General features: G+C 43.9%; 1 protein-coding gene across 2 annotated transcripts in view; it reads left to right on the forward strand.

Moving 5' to 3' along the window:
• WDR78 (WD repeat domain 78) overlaps positions 1–16,002 on the forward strand; it is a 75,463-nt gene that overhangs the window by 37,394 nt on the left and 22,067 nt on the right. For both annotated transcript variants that reach the window (XM_029617568.1, XM_029617569.1), the window contains exons 9-12: positions 2,240–2,382; positions 3,662–3,748; positions 7,539–7,690; positions 11,399–11,556. In XM_029617568.1, coding sequence (XP_029473428.1) covers positions 2,240–2,382; positions 3,662–3,748; positions 7,539–7,690; positions 11,399–11,556 — 540 coding nt within the window. The remainder of the gene's footprint in view (positions 1–2,239; positions 2,383–3,661; positions 3,749–7,538; positions 7,691–11,398; positions 11,557–16,002) is intronic.

Below are 16,002 nucleotides of genomic sequence, written 5' to 3' on the forward strand. Positions count from 1 at the left end.
ATCCATCCAAATGGCTTTTGAATATCAGCCCCAAACAATTTATGTGAAGAAATGGTCGAAGCCCAAACTCCTCTGTCCTCTGGCACATTCCCAAAGCTGTGGGCCAATCCCCAGGCTGTAAAATGTAAAAACACGGGATAACATTAATACTTATCTTAATGATCAATTCCTCGTTCCCAACTCAGGCCCCATATTTCCATCTTGCCTTTTTCAGAGGAACTTCAAACAATCGGGCATCTGGCTAGATCTTTTACTGATTGTGGACACTTACACAGTGAGAAAAACAGCCTCTAAAGCCCACTGTTGCGCTCGCTGGCCGTGGAGCTCCATGGCCGGCATCACTCACCCAGCATTACCCCAGACCAGCCCCGACCTGTCTCGCAGGGGCAGGAATCCGCCTTCAACACCAAGCTTCCTCTTGGTGGCCCGGAGCTGCCAACATCTAGCCCAGCTAGCACTTTCTTAGGTGCGCGCGCCTCTCTGCAGTAGTTAAAGGGCCCGCAGCGGGAAAATTCCCAAGCCCTCACTGATGACATCAGCACTCCAAGACTATATAAGCCAGTCCCTGCCTTCAGTCCCTTGACTCAGCAATAGGTCGAGCTTCTTGTGACTAGCTAGTTGCCTGACTCTGTGTTCCTGACTCCATGTTTCTTGCCTTGCTTTCCTCTGGATTGTTTCTTTGGCCTTGACCTCGGACCGTTCTTGGACTCTGCTGGATTGCCGCCTGCCTCGACTCTTGGTTCGTCTCCCGGACTTCGCTGTTGGCTGCCTGCCCCGACCCTAGGAACGCCTTGACTCTGCTTGTGCCTTCTGTCCTTCCTGGGATTCTTTGCTTTCGGAGACCTGTGCCTAGCCTGCCCCGGTACCCAAGGGCTCAACCTGCGGGGAATGAGGGCTGGTATTGGTGAAGGTCCTGTTGGGTCTCCGCACCAGCCGGCTCCGCCAGCCGATGACAAGGACCTGCAAGTAACATCAACCTCATCTCAGCCCAAGGGTCCACCCCAGTGATACCCACTTAACATTTTATATGTTGCATTTGACTTTCAAAAGAGCCAATCAAATTCAATTTATTTCTAGCCATCAGATTTGTAAACCTCTACTATACTTCATTCAATCACTATCCCTTCTTCAGTGTCATGAAATGTATTATAATTATAATCCAGTTATAGTTCTCTCTGTACCACATCTCTGCGACTACCACTCCATTCAAGTCAGCCTCTTCCATGACTGTCTCTAGATCTGCATTAATGTGCATAGCTTTCCGGGTGGTACTCTTTTCTCACATTTCTCTGTGTTCAAAGATTTACTTACCTCAAGGCTTTATCTACCCATCCCTAATGATTCTAGTGTAAATCCCTCCTCATTAGGTTTGCCAGTCTGTTTTGGAAGATGCTGCACTCCTTCTTCAACAGGTGGATCCATCTCTGCTCAGTAGTTCTTGGAACATCCAAGAAGCCGTAACTCTTAAGTTGACACTATCTTCAGTCATTCATTCATCTCCAGAATGTGACATTGTTTGCCCTGGTCTTTATCCTTTACTAGGAGGATTGAGAAGAATACCATCTGTGCACCTATCTACTTTACCCTCTCTCCCAGATCTATGAAGCCACTTTGATATACCCTTATACCTAGCAGTATCATTCATGCCAACATGGATGAGCAGTATCGGATAATAGTCAGTGTTAAAACAGATGCAATAACAGCTTGATGACTCTTAACACCCAGCAGACAGCACACTTCCCAGGACAACATGTCTTGTCAGCAGATGGATGCCTTCTTGCACCTAGAAAATGGGTCACCTACCAACACTACACTCTGCTTCCTAGATGCAATGGTTGTTGAGCATGTGGCCCTGGGGTTTCCGGGATATTGCTTTTGAGAAGCTATTAATGCGCCTATTTTAACACTGCTTTCATAATTATCTGATTTGCATAATTTTGCATTGTAGTAGCTCATTAGCATTGGTATTGCGCTTAGACATGCAAAATATAAAGCATGGATGTTAAAATTGCTGCTTGTGAAAGAGAAACATTGTGTACATTAAAAGGGCAGATAACATGCATTATCCCATTTAATGCATGTTCACAGCACTTTAAACATGCAAACTCATCTTTGAGTTTAAGCAGTTTAGTAATTTGGCTTCCTTGTATTAGTGAAATAGTGTCATCTCAGGGCACTCTTTCCCATATTTTGAGTTTGTGGAATTATGGCAATAATTTGGATTTCCATGTGATGATAGAGCAAGAAGAACCGGAAGAACTAGAAATAAAAGAAGAAATCTCGGAAACTTTGTTACCTAGTTTGGATCGACTGTGGTCTTTTGCATGTGAGCTGACAAAAGGGCACAATGTGAGCGGGATTGCATGGAACAAACGGAACTCAGTGAGTTCTCAAATAATTCTTTTCTGTGGCTGACTGGGTAATTCTGAGTTCTCTGCATTTTGTTTAGTAGACGATGTGACTTCAAAATGCTTGTACTGTAACACATTGGGCTATTATAATAAACTGTATCTTTGGCAGCCAGACTAATTTTCGGGAGATGGAAATCTGATCATGTAACACCCCTCCTGGAAAGTCTTACTAGCTCTGTGTGACTTTAAGAATCCAGTTTAAAAGAGGCTATCTTTCATTTAAAGCTCTTTCTTTTGATCATTCTTCTTATTTAGCTAGGTTTTTAATTCTGTATGCTCCTGTCCTCAGTCTTCCTTCCTCTCAGCATGGGGATACTGGTGTTGAGTAGAGACTAGGAGAGGAGACTGGGAGTGGGGTCAGGAGAAAAAGGGGGGGGGGGTTGGAGGATACTGGCGCTTGAAAAGGGAGGAGGTATGCAAAGTAGCAGAAGGGGCGGGGTGAAAGGTAGTCTGTTAAGGACCTTGACCTTTATGGTCCAGTGCAGTCCATCTGCCTCCATCGGAGGTGGTCGGCTTGCACAGACGTGGGGCAGGAAAAGAGGAGCTAAGAGTAAACTGTGAAACACAGCACCAGTCTGGGGCCTTTGCGGGGGGTCCCTGGTTCAATTTCTGGATCAGGTCTTCCACATCCTGGGTCAGCTGGAGGCTGAGGATGCTGTGGAGGAAGGAGTCAGTCATGGTCTTCATTAAGGGCGACCCCTTGTGGCTGTATTTAGAGCCTTCCGGTAAGAGCACTGGTGCATGGCTCCCAGCCTCAGGGCCGTTGCTGTAATGATCAGACCGAGAGCAGTGGAGGTGAGAGTCTATTAAGACGGGGAAAAAAATCTCCAAGTGGTTGTAAACGAAGGCTCATAGTGCCAGGATCCCATTCCTGAATCTGATTGAGTTGGAGGAAAAGAGGAGAAGGCCAAAAGGAAATACCAGTGCTTTAGAGCTCTTGTGATCTAGGCTCACCCATTAGCTGTTTGATAATGGGAAGTAGCAGCCTACGGTTTTGCTGATTAATAAAGCTCTTATTGTATGTGATGCTGTAAGCTTAAATGAAGGCACTAACTCATTTTCTTCCTGCCTCAGACTTGAAAACGTTTACAAATTGTATCGCACTGTAAGAGTAACACATCTCTAAATACTGTATATCTTCACTCATGTATGTCTATCTTTGTAAGCTATGTCACCCAAAATATGGTTTTAAGTATCTACCTTTCTGCATAAACTTTATTTTCACTTCAAATTATTCTTCTTGTTTTCAGGATCTTTTGGCTATTGGTTATGGCCAGTTTGATTTTACTGAACAGAAGGAAGGACTGGCTTGCTGCTGGTCACTAAAGAACACTATGGTAACACAGTCTGATTTGTATTAGTACCTCTGTTCTCATTTCCATTTGTATCCTATGTCAAGTGTTAAAGAAAATGGTTTTAGGTATTTTCATAACCCGAAATGGATGAAGAAAAAAATAGAACATATTTTTCTTAGGACTAGACCTTGTTAGCTACCCAACTGCATATCGACTGCGCATCGCAAGGGTATTCCCTTGCCATGATTTGGCATTCAGCTTGTGTGCTGAGTAGGCACGTGAATCGTTTTTATGCCGAATTAAAATATCGTACGATATTTCTTAATTCGTCATATATTGGTGAAATCGATAAACGATCACATTTCCCTCAAATGTTTGTTAAAAAATTGTTTTTCGGCTTAGCGCGCTAACGGTTCATTTTTGTTACTTTTTGTTATTTTTTGCTATTTTTGTTAGCGCGCGCTAAACCGAAAACGATTTTGCACTAAAAAAAAAATGCCAATCCGCAGGAAAACGAGATTTTCCCACGGCCACACGAACCCGAAAGCGCAAACGATCGGGCACCCGATTCACATCCCTAGTGCTGAGGCTACTGCAGAGTTAATCCTCCTGGATAAGCTCAGGCTATGTTTGCCACTGTTACTCCCTGCCACACTCCAAAGCAGTTAAGTTTATTCATGAACCTCAGTTCCTGTTAAGCTCCAGGATGGGCACATACCCCAGACTTTTCCAGAGCCTGTTTGCCTTACAGGTGTGGTACAGTTGGGATCACTTGTGCTGGCCCAAGTGGTCCCATCGTCTGCCAACTTCACAGACCTAAGCACGGTTTTACCCAGCCTTTCTGTGCTTTACCTCCAGATAGACTGAACTTCCAGCACCTTCAAACCAAAGCTCTTCTTCAGCCTACGCCTGTGTCCTCTCGTAATCTCTGTCCCTGAACAGGATGGGGAAATGCTTACAGCTCCTCTCTGCCTTGTTTCCCCACACCACAGACCTTCTCTATTGATCTGAATGTGGGAGGAGCCTCAGCCTATCCATTACTGAGGACTCCACCCCTCAGGCCCCTCCCATTCAAACCACTCCCCCTGCAACACTCGCTCCCTATCTCAGTTTTCTCATGCCCATTTCAGTTTACTCTCTGCCAAAATGGTTTTTCAAATTCTTCCTTCTTTCTCAAGTCTGACCCACCTGCTCACTCTACCCTCAAACGTGAATCGGCCATTCTTTCTCTCCTTTCTGGCCTGCGGTAGTTAGGCCAATTCCATTTCCTCATCCTTGTAGCCTAGGGAGGCCACTGCCATTTCTTTCTCTCCCTGCCGTGCACTGCTGGTGCTGCACCTGGAACAGCCGTCGCCTTCTTGCACGCGTGGCTGTCTGTGACTCTGACCAGCGCAGTGCCCGAAATCTCACACCGTTCTCATGACACTACAGATGGCTGTTCTAGAGGCAGTGTCGCAGTAGCTGGCTCTTTAAAGTCCATGTCTGCCACCTCTTCCGTCTGGCCCCATGTGAGCCGGCCTTTCACGGTCTGCTGCCTCTTTTCCTGTTGGGCTGCACAGGGCTTGGCTCTTCTTCCTGTTGACTCCACTGGGAGCCAGCTCTTTAAGGTCCATCGACGCTCCTTTTCCTGTCGGCCCTGCAGGAGGCGGCTGTTTTAAGGCCCATGGCTGTGGCCCCTCCGTTAATTAGTAGTCCCACAGCCTCCAGCTTTTCAAGGCCTTCTGCACTGCTACTTCTCGTTATGTTGGCCTCATGGGAACTGTCTCGTCAAAGCCTGCCATGACAGGGCCATCGCTGGGTGCATGTGGGTGTCAACACTACAGTACTCTCCAGCCGTGGGGCCCAGGTGTTTAAGCCAGTGCAGTCACATTGTTCGCACTGGCTTAAAGATGGCCTTAGAAGCAAAGTTCCCCACAAATTTAATTTAATTTCATTTATATTCCGCCTTTAGTGATTGCTCAGCTACTTCAAAGCAGATCACATTCAGTACTGTAGGTATTTCCCTGTTCCCAGAGAGCTTACAATCTAAGGCCTAGATTCATCAAATTGCTATATTTATCAAGGGAATATGGCGCGATAGCGGCCGAGATAAAAAAAAAAAAAAAAAGAGGCGTGGTTAGGCAAACTTTTGACATTCCGCATCACGTAGGTAAAAATTGTAACCTGGGATAATTTTCTGGATTCGGTATCACAGTGGGCAGTGCATTAGCGTGTTGCACGTCCAAACTGGGAGGTATGTGCACAAGTCGGGCCGGCACGTGCAGAACGGATTTTCAAAGCCTCTCGAGTACGCACGTATCTACCGCTACGTGCACATGTGAAACGTATCGAAAAAGGGCTGGGGCATAGGTGTGTGGGGGAGGAGGTCAATAGATGTGCACGCCGGGGTCCCCTGTATCTTAACTGTACTACTGCTATGGATGGCGTGTAAGTCATGAAAGAAAAAACCCTAGGCTAGTCAGCGGGCTATTACGGATTGGGGCTAACAGAGGGAAGGAAGACAAATAAACTAGGGGGATTTGGAAGTCCTATCCCTAGCCTGGGTGAACTGGGAACAAACTGGTGAAACTGGCAGTGGTGTCAACGTGTGTCCCTTTTAGTGTAAAACTTTTCATTAAGCAAAGTTATCAAATACACAGACCTTGAATGAAGATCATGCAGACGCTGAATTTTCGAATCGTTCAGATACGTTACTTGTAAACTCATTGTGTTTCTCGATACTCCGAGATAGCGGCTATCAACTTCCTTGCACATCGTGACTTTATACTGTCGTTGTCATGTTGCTGTGAACTGGTCCCTCCTGAAGCAGCCGTTGTGGCGAAACATGGTCTGTAATACTTAACACTGAGTGAAAAAACTGTGGTACAGTGGTGTATAATGCATTAAATACTATAGAAAAAACACCCACTAACAGGAGCTGGATAATATTAACAGTAATTGTTACTTTGTTGTGGATACCTCATATAATATACTCGGGCTTCATTTGAAATGTCTCGAAGTTAGGTGTGCAGTGTATTATATACTGCTTGGCATGTCTTTAAAAAGGCTTTTTACGACTATGCTACACCATAATTTATAATCATCGGTAACCACCTATTTTAAAGCAATCAAAGTTATGCAGAAAGCAGAATGAATTAAAGCTTATCTTGACAGTTTGATACTATGAAATAACACCAGCCCAACCCGACACGATTCGTGTTTCGATGGCTTCTTCAGGGGTGGGAAGGCAACGAGGTGTTTGAATCACTGTCTTTCTGCTTGCAAGTTGCTGGTAATGGCTTCAGCTCAAATTCTGATAGCTGGTCTGTGTCAGGAGACTCCTGAAACATGGTCTGTGTCAGGAGACTGAAATCCTGTGATTCTTGATACTGCATTGATTTATAAAATCACTATTAAGACTGTGATTACTTAATTGGATGTATATTAAAGCGACACTCTTTTAGCTTCAAAAACAATTGAGTTTGCACTTCCTTACTTCCTAGCACTACACCGTTATGTTTTAGGATTTCCTCTGCGTGTGCCACTCATCGCTTCCACTTTATATTTGCTAAATGTTGTAAAAGGCCATTTGTACAGGTAAAACACTCTCTGTTATTCTATAAAAAGGGTCTCACCTACAACTTATTTGTTGACCTTCGTTTATGTGTATCCAAGTGGAGTAACTCAGCAACCACCCTATTTTATTCAACATTTTTCCCTATATAATCCTTCATTTTTTTTAAGCTTCAGAGAAGGAAAGACGATATTCTAGTAATTTGCTTTGAGAAAGTTTATTTTAAGGACTCGGCTAAAAATGCTAACCCGTGATTCGTTATTGTTTTTATCTCCCCAGTGGCCGGAACGTGTTTTTCACTGTGAAAGTGGGGTTATTTCACTGGACTTCTCGGCAGGAAATCCAAATCTTTTAGCAGTCGGCATGTATAATGGCATAGTAGCAATCTATAATGTACAGAGCACCAGTGATAGCCCAGTCCTGGATAGCAGGTAGGATTACAGAAAATGCTTGTGCAGTGTTCTGGTAAGCTTAGAGGAAGCAGGATTCGGTGTGGGTTTTGTTCTCTTTTTATTTCACTGGCATACCCCATTAGCCAAAGATGATGACAGCATGTTTGCATATTTTTTTTGTTTCGTTCTGAGGACAGTTGTCAAAAAGAGAACTAGGGGCCATGAAATGAAACTCTAGGGGGGGGGGGGGGGGAGGACAGAACCAGCCTCAGGAAATACTTCTTCACAGAGAAGATGGTGGATTCCTGGAATGGCCCTTCTAGAAGAGATGGTGAGGACAAAAAAAAAACAGTAAACAAATTCAAAAGGGCATGGGATAATAAACACTGTGGATCTCTAAAGACTAGAGGTTGGAAATGAAGACCAGGGTGCCCTGGGGTAACCTGCATGGAGCCACAGCTACTATCCTTACCAGAAGGCACGGGGATTACTACCCTTGAGCAATTAGCCTGATGTTGGTGACGCAACTGCAACATCACTCTCAGCTTCGATGGCAGGGGGGGGAAAAAAGGGGAATTAGATTCAGATGGCAGCCAACACCGGGTGCCGACGTTTACGGTCTGGGGTACTGATACGCACACGTTAGGGACAAAGCACAGGACTGCTTCTGCGACCAAGTCCAAAAAGCAAAGCATGTTCCAGCAGCATCGTCTAAATCATCATGAAGGCTGCTCACCCTGTAAGAACAGATTTGTAATGGGTTTGTCAATTGCTTGGTTTAGATTGTAAATATTGCTGCGCTTAACATAAGGCTTGGGGGGTGACCTGCACAGAGCGGCAGTTACTACCGTAAGAAACCTGCTGGGCAGACTGGATGGACTATTTGGTCTTTTTCTGCCGTCATTACTACGTTACTATGTAACCTTCTCTTTGAAAACTGGCTAAGAAAAAGTATCCCCGCCACTTTTTGTGCAGGTAACGTTTCTGGAGTAAAACCAGGTGCATATGTTGGAAACGTGCAGAAATACAGGTGTTCTGGAACACTTCCCCCAAATGTGGGTAAATTATGCGTGCAGTCTCACTGACAGCAGACTTTTACCCACACATAGGCTGGGCCATTTTCAAAAAGCCCAAGTCCATGGGTGAAGCCCTGTTTTATCCACGGACGTGACTTGGAAAATGCCCTCCCAGGTTGTTAACTGTTGTTTATAATTATTTGGATATATTGATTACTTTTTGTATTATTGTCGTAAACTGCTTTGGGGGTGCTCTTTTGTTTAAGAAAGCTGGTCTCTAAGTATACATTTATAATGTTAATATTATCATCTTTGGCCAATGGTAATGTTGGTCAAATAAAAGGTATCACAACCTGCAAAGAATCTAACAGTAATGCGTGTGAGACTTTAGAGCAGGGGTGGCCAACTCCAGCGCTCGAGAACCAAAAACCAGGCCAGGTTTTCAGGATAGCCATAATGAATATGCATGAGAAAGATTTGCATACAATGGAGAAAATGCAATCACATTTATCTCATGCGTATTCATTGTGGCTATCCTGAAAACCTGACTAGCTAGGTGTGTCCAGAGGACTGGGTTGAGAACCCCTGGTCTAGAGGCAGTTGGTTTCTGAATTCCTGCACCGATGGTCAAGCACCGGGTGGACCTGGGTGACTTTGTTACCTTGGTGGGTCCGGCAGCAGGAGCTACTGACAGCACAGTCTCCCTCTGTTCTTGGAGACCAATAGGGAGGCAGTAGATTAAAAAAGAAAAAGGCTTGCAGCACATGCTTTTTCCTGAACTGCTTCCTGGTCTTCTGTGATGTTGTACCAGATTTGGACGCGGTCCTCCCTCTGCTGACTTCCAGTATGGCTCTAAGAAGAGGGAGGCGCAGTGCTGCAGGTAAGTCGCAGTGGCTCAGTGTGTCAGTGAGTGCAAACTGCAGAAGGTGAGGACCCTGCCAAGAGCAAAACTGGGTGAGTTCCCCCTGATTGAACCCTGGCCCCTAAGGTGGAAGACAATGCTCTAGTGAACATGGAACCGGGACTGGTGAGCCCTTACGTTTTGGCCAGATCGGCAGACATTTTATTCCTACTTCATGCCAAAAATAAATAATAAATTCAGCATGCCAGACTATTTACCTCTGTGATGAAGTGACTCTATTTCCCCCCTTTGTAACATGTGCGGGAGCAGGCATTTAGCCTGCTCCACCTTAAATCCCAGAGAGGGAAAGAGCTCTGTGGGCAGGACCCTGCTGGGCAGGTTAAGAGGCAGAGCCCAGCTGGGATCAGGTGCCCCCCCCCCCCCAGGTCTCCAGGAGTGGGAGGAGCTCCTGTCCCTCTCTGAGAAGTGGTGTTGCAGTTATGCTGCAAAGGTAAGCAGCCACTGTTTGTGTTCTTTGCTGTTTATGTTAATAAAAGTTGAAAGTGCATGAGAAAAGGCTGGGGTCAGCGTGGTTCCTGCTCCAGCCTCCGTCATGCTCACAACCTCCCTTTTTCCTCCAGTAGTAGGACGGGGGAGTTATTGCAGGGGTAGGGGTACTTCTTTCCCCTCAGGCCCAGCAGAGCCTGCACTGCTCCAGTTCTCCACACGGCGGCGTTGTTTTTTCAGCAGGTGACCTTGCATGCTTGTTGCAGCTCCTCTCTCCTGCATTCTCCGATGGCTGAGCAATGGAGGGAACAGCCGGCAGAAATGACTCTCTTCCTCTCTACACAAATGAAGATTCCCTGAGGATCTTTTTAAGGCTAGATTAGGCTTATGAAGCTGTAGATAACCGCAGCCTGTTAACAAAAAAACAAAAAAAAAATTCCAGCACCTTTGGATTTCTCCTCAAGCCCTTCCAAGCACTTACTCAAGTCTCCGAGCTGCTGAATATGTAGACATAAAGGTGAATTCTAAAAGAGTGGCGCGCATACAGTTAAGCACATGCGTGTGCAACTTCAAACACACATGTGCAAATAATGGTGCATGAATAAATCTCGTATAAAAAGAGGTGGGCCGGGGCACTCTGGGGTGAGGCCAGCATTTATGCATATAAAGTGCTGTTTTAAAAATTGTGAACGCTGCGCACGTACGGCTGTTACCTGCACGTATTTATACCTGCTAATTATCAAGTATACGTCAGAATATAACTCTTTATAGGCAGATATGGTCTGGGTGAGGGTCTGGGTAAACTGGGAAGGAGAGTGCAGGCTGAAGAACCAGGGTAGTCTTGATGACCTAGAGATAGACTGGGCAAACTGGTGAACTAATTAGTTAAATTGGTAATTTCTTTCAATTATGCATATTATAAAATGTGATCATTTAAACAAATAAAAGCCAACAAGTGTTAAGAAAATATATGTTACAATTCCTCGTGTAAATGATTAAATTAGGAGCACAAATACACACACATAGCAGATATCCTCCACTTAATCAGATAATTTTTAACTTATCCAGTTCAGTGGTAGCAAAGCCACTTTCATAGCTGGATAAGTCTTAAACAACTAGCTGGATAAGTCGCCATAGCGCTGCTTATCCAGATATTTGTTGCCATTTCCCTGGATAAGTCCAATCTTATGCGACTATGTTTAAAATACAGGCCGCATATGTTTTGATTTGTAGCGTGTGCGCATTTGTGCGCACGATATAAAATATATGTGCGCACATCCATATAGCTGTGTATATGGGCACGCTTGTATTATTCCATAGTGATGAAATATAACAAAACTCTATTATGTCTGTTCATAAATGTCAACTTTTATCCCATTGTAGTGACAGTGTTGGTAAACACACAAGCCCCGTATGGCAGCTGAAGTGGACTGAGCAAGACAGAGTCTCCACAGGGGATGATAAAGGAGAGGCATTAGTCTCTATATCTGCAGATGGAAGAATATCAAAGTGGTATATCAGAAAAGGACTGGATTCTAGTGGTAAGTTCCTTTATCAAGAAATAAACCATAAGGGCCCTAACCAAGCAAATCCTTTCCCTCTAAAGAGGATCAAGTTGTTTTCTCATACCATTATATCGATGCTTACTACAGTTCGTAAAATATGTTCAAGAACCAAATATATATATTTTTCAAAATTCCCATCATGTTTTGGGAGACAGTGGATAGGATTAGAACTACAAGGCTCGATTATTCAAATGATCAAGTTCCTGTTTTGTTTTTTGTTTTTTTGTTCTATTACGTCGTCTTGTTTCTTTTTTTGACATTCCATATTTATCCTGCTAGATTATGTTTACATTTTTCAATGTTTCTAGCCACATTACCTGTTTTTGAAAATCTGCTTCCCAAAACTCACTCTTCAGACGGTCACGATGTACGTGACGGCAGCACCAATACAGATTTCTAAGGATGCACACCCTGATTTACTTACATTCAGAGCAGCGGGCATGACTAAGTAGGAAAAGACCTTTCAAACACGTGTAACTGATATCTCCCCATGAGATCTTAGTAAGTTTGTTTGTGATAAACAACAGCCTTATTATGTATTGTTTGTTTATTTATTTATTTACTTATTTTTTTATTTATTTTTGACTTTTATATACCGACATTCATGTAGAAAATTTACATATCATATTGGTTTACAGTGAAAACACAAAAGTTGCAAATAGCATTACATAGAACAGGGTGACATGGAACTGGGAATAAGGGATCAAAAACAAAGGTAAATGACAATTGAAAAAGTGTGAGCCACGTGAGGATTAGAATGACTCTTAAACAATATCAAATCAAGAGAAAAACATATGATAATAAAGATGCAATGATAAAAAGCCTATAAGATAAACAAATAGTAAGATCAAATTATATGCTAAAGCAATGAGAATAAATATACGATGATAATAAGGCATTAAGGAAGTCAGAAAGTATGTTCAGTCTAGACCAAGCCAGATGGCAGAGTCCATTCCGGGCGAGAATGGAGCACGAATGACCTAGAAGAGAGGGAGCACGTACTTCCTTGTGAGTGTGAAGCAGTATCGATTAGTGTTCCGGGGGGGGGATCATCTGGATGAGAAAAGGCTTGTTTGAAAAGCCAAGTTTTAAGGTTTTTTTTGAAAGTTAGTGGGCATGATTCTAGCCGGAGATCTGGGGGAAGAGTGTACCATTGAGAGGGAGCAGCAATGGATAGGGCACGTTTCCTTAGGACGGTCTTAATTGGGGGGGCGTAGAGAGAGCCTTTGTAGGCAGATCTTACAGGTCTGGAGGATTTGTGGAAACGAAGAGGTAAGATAAGATCAAGAGGTATTAGATTGTGCGTGGCTTTGTGAATTATCATAAGGACTTTGTAAAGAATTCTAAATTTAATTGGTAGCCAATGTAAGTCGCGAAGTATGGGCGTGATGTGCTCTCTTCTGTTGGTGTTGGTCAGGATCCTCGCTGCGGAGTTCTGTACCATCTGCAGAGGTCTGATTGTATTTGCTGGGAGACCTAGGAGGAGAGAGTTACAGTAGTCGAGTTTTGAAAAAATGATGGATTGCAGCACCGTGCGGTAGTCATGGAAGTGGAGGAGGGGTCTTAGCTTTTTCAGAACCTGTAATTTGAAGAAAGAGTCCTTTGTTGTAGTGTTGACAAATTTTTTTAGGTTAAGCTGATTATCCAGAATTACACCCAGGTCTCTGACATGCGGGGAGAAATTCAATTGGGAAGTGATTGGTATGTTGGTTAGACCATTATTGTCATCTTGGGAGATGATAAGAATCTCTGTCTTATTGGTGTTAAGGACTAGGTTAAGGCTAGTGAGTAGGTTGTTGATTGCTTGGAGGCAATTGTTCCAGATATTGAGGGTTTTGGTTAGGGAGTCCTTGATGGGGATGAGTACCTGAACGTCATCAGCATAGATGTAGTGGGTTAGCTTAAGATTGGTAAGAAGCTGGCAGAGGGGAAGAAGGTAAATGTTGAAGAGGGTTGGAGAGAGAGATGAACCTTGTGGGACACCCAGGGTGTAGCAGACAGAGTGAGATTCTTTGTTGTTAATTTTGACCTTCGAGCATCTGTTATTCAGGAATGTCTTGAACCATCTGTGTGCCGTACCAGAGATACCAATGTCTGAGAAGCGATCTAATAGAATTGAGTGGTTCACTGTATCGAAAGCCACAGAAAGATCTAGAAGAGCGAGAAGGTACGGTTGTCTTTTTTCTAGGCTGAGGATGATGGAGTCTGAGAGTGAGATTAAAAGGGATTCCGTATTTAGCAATTTGCGAAAACCGAATTGTGCTGGAGCAAGAATCTTGTGATCTTCCAGGTATTCTGAGAGTTGCTTGTTGACAATTTTTTCTAATAGTTTTGCGATGAGCGGTAAGTTGGCTATCGGGCGGAAGTTGGCTGGGTTTGCTGGTGACAGGTTTGGTTTTTTTAAAAGCGGCTTGAGAATCGTGATCTTTAGAGCGTCTGGTACTAGGCCTTGAGTGAGCGAGCAGTTAATGATTTCTGAAATCGGCTTGGTAATGATTTTTGGGATAGAGATGAGGAGATTTGACGGTATTGGGTCTGAGGGGTGAGAGGGTGGCTTGAGCTTCTTGAGCAGGATTTCAATCTCCAATGAAAAAGTGGGCTCGAATGTTTCAAGTCTAGAGTTTTGCTGAATTGTGGAGTTGTAAGGGAGATAGGGTTGATTATTGTTGGAAATAAGCGGCGCTACCAGGTTGGATATTTTTTTTTTCAAAGTATGTAGCTAATTCAGTAGCCTTAGTTAGAGCTTGGTCATCTGGAATAGTAGGTGGGGAAGATTTTGTAAGAGATGAGACGTACGAGAACAGAGCTTTGGAGTCAAAGATGAAGTGGTGAATTTTTTGTGCGAAGAAATCTCTCTTTGTTCGGAGGATCGTGTTCCTGTAACGGTGCATAGTATCTTTGAAGGCTGCTTGCGTCATTGTGGAAGGATTTTTCCGCCATCTGTGTTCTTTGCTTCTTAATTCTTGTTTAAGGGATTTCAATTTAGATGTGAACCAAGGTTTCCTGTTGTCATTATTCGGGTGTAGTACTTTGGTGATTGTAGGGCAGGTTAGATCTGCTACTTTGTTGGTTATCTTGAACCATGAGGTGATGGCCGCATCTGCATCTGAGAGATCAAGATGATCTAATTCTTTAGAAAGGTAGGAGCTGAGGTTGTCTAAAATGCACAGTTTCCTGAATTGGATTGTGGATTTGTGAGATGGTTGGGGAGTGGTTTTGGTGAACTCTAGGGTCGTCGTAATCAACCGGTGGTCTGACCACGGGATGGGTGTGCAAAAGGGTTTAGCAGCGGAGGAGAGGCCTTCATTTAGGAATATTAGATCCAGAGTGTGACCTGCTTTATGTGTTGGACTGTCTATGATCTGTTTGAAACCCAGGTATTTAAGTGAGGAGAGAAAAACTTTGCAGTTGGGGGAATGGGGAGAAGCGTCAACGTGAAGGTTAAAGTCTCCCAGTATTATAGATGGGGCATCGTAGTTAATATGTTTGGCAATTCGTTCAATAAGAGGGGAGGGGTCTGATTCTACAAGCCCTGTGGGGGGGGGGCATAAATTAGGCATATTTGAAGCTGGGTGGATTTAAAGACTGCGAATTCAAGTTGTGCAGCTGCTTCTGAGTGTTGAAGTGAAAGTCTTAGATCTTTTTTTGCCATTAGGAGGATTTATATTCCGCTTTTTCAGGCACTTCAAAGCGGATTACATTCAGGTACTGTAGGTATTATATTATAATAAAGTAAAATGCCACAGTAAGTGAACCATGCCTACTTTGTAGCTAATTTTCAAAGGAAAAGTACATGGGTAGTTTCCCTTTTGAACCATGAGCTAGAGGGAAAGAACATGGGTTAAAAGCACCCGGGATCTTTGTACCTGCTCTTTGACTGGAGGGGGGGGGGGGTGTGGAGGGAAGGAGAGGAGAGCAAGATAATGTGGGCGCTTCTGAAAATGCCATGTGTGGGGTTTACTCCCTGATCTAAACTCACCCAAAGGAGTGCCCTTTTGAATGCAGCTAAAGATATGCACATTGAGGCAGCTTTTAAAGCTGTCCGTGATGCACCAGTAAGTGGGCCCAGTGGCGATTCATGCTAGCATTTCATATGCTGGGTGGCGGGAGCTGCATAGCTTATAAAATGCCACGTATTACTGCCCGCAAAAGTACGCGCACGTGTTTCAGTACGCACGTATGTTTGGAGTGCAGGAACACACACACACACACACACACTTTCTCTCCCTATTTTATAAAATTCTACACCTTTATTTTGCATCTTCAATAATTATAACAAAGCATGAGTAACAACTCTGAATTAAACATGGAGGCAGGTATTTGATAAGTATGCGCGTACTCCACTTCTGAAAATATTTGTGTGTGTGTGTGTACTTGTAATCGCCATTTCACCCTGAATCCCCACCACTTCACCCAGACCTG

The sequence above is a fragment of the Rhinatrema bivittatum genome, chromosome 10, assembly GCF_901001135.1.
Source record: "Rhinatrema bivittatum chromosome 10, aRhiBiv1.1, whole genome shotgun sequence".
Lineage (NCBI taxonomy): Eukaryota > Metazoa > Chordata > Amphibia > Gymnophiona > Rhinatrematidae > Rhinatrema > Rhinatrema bivittatum.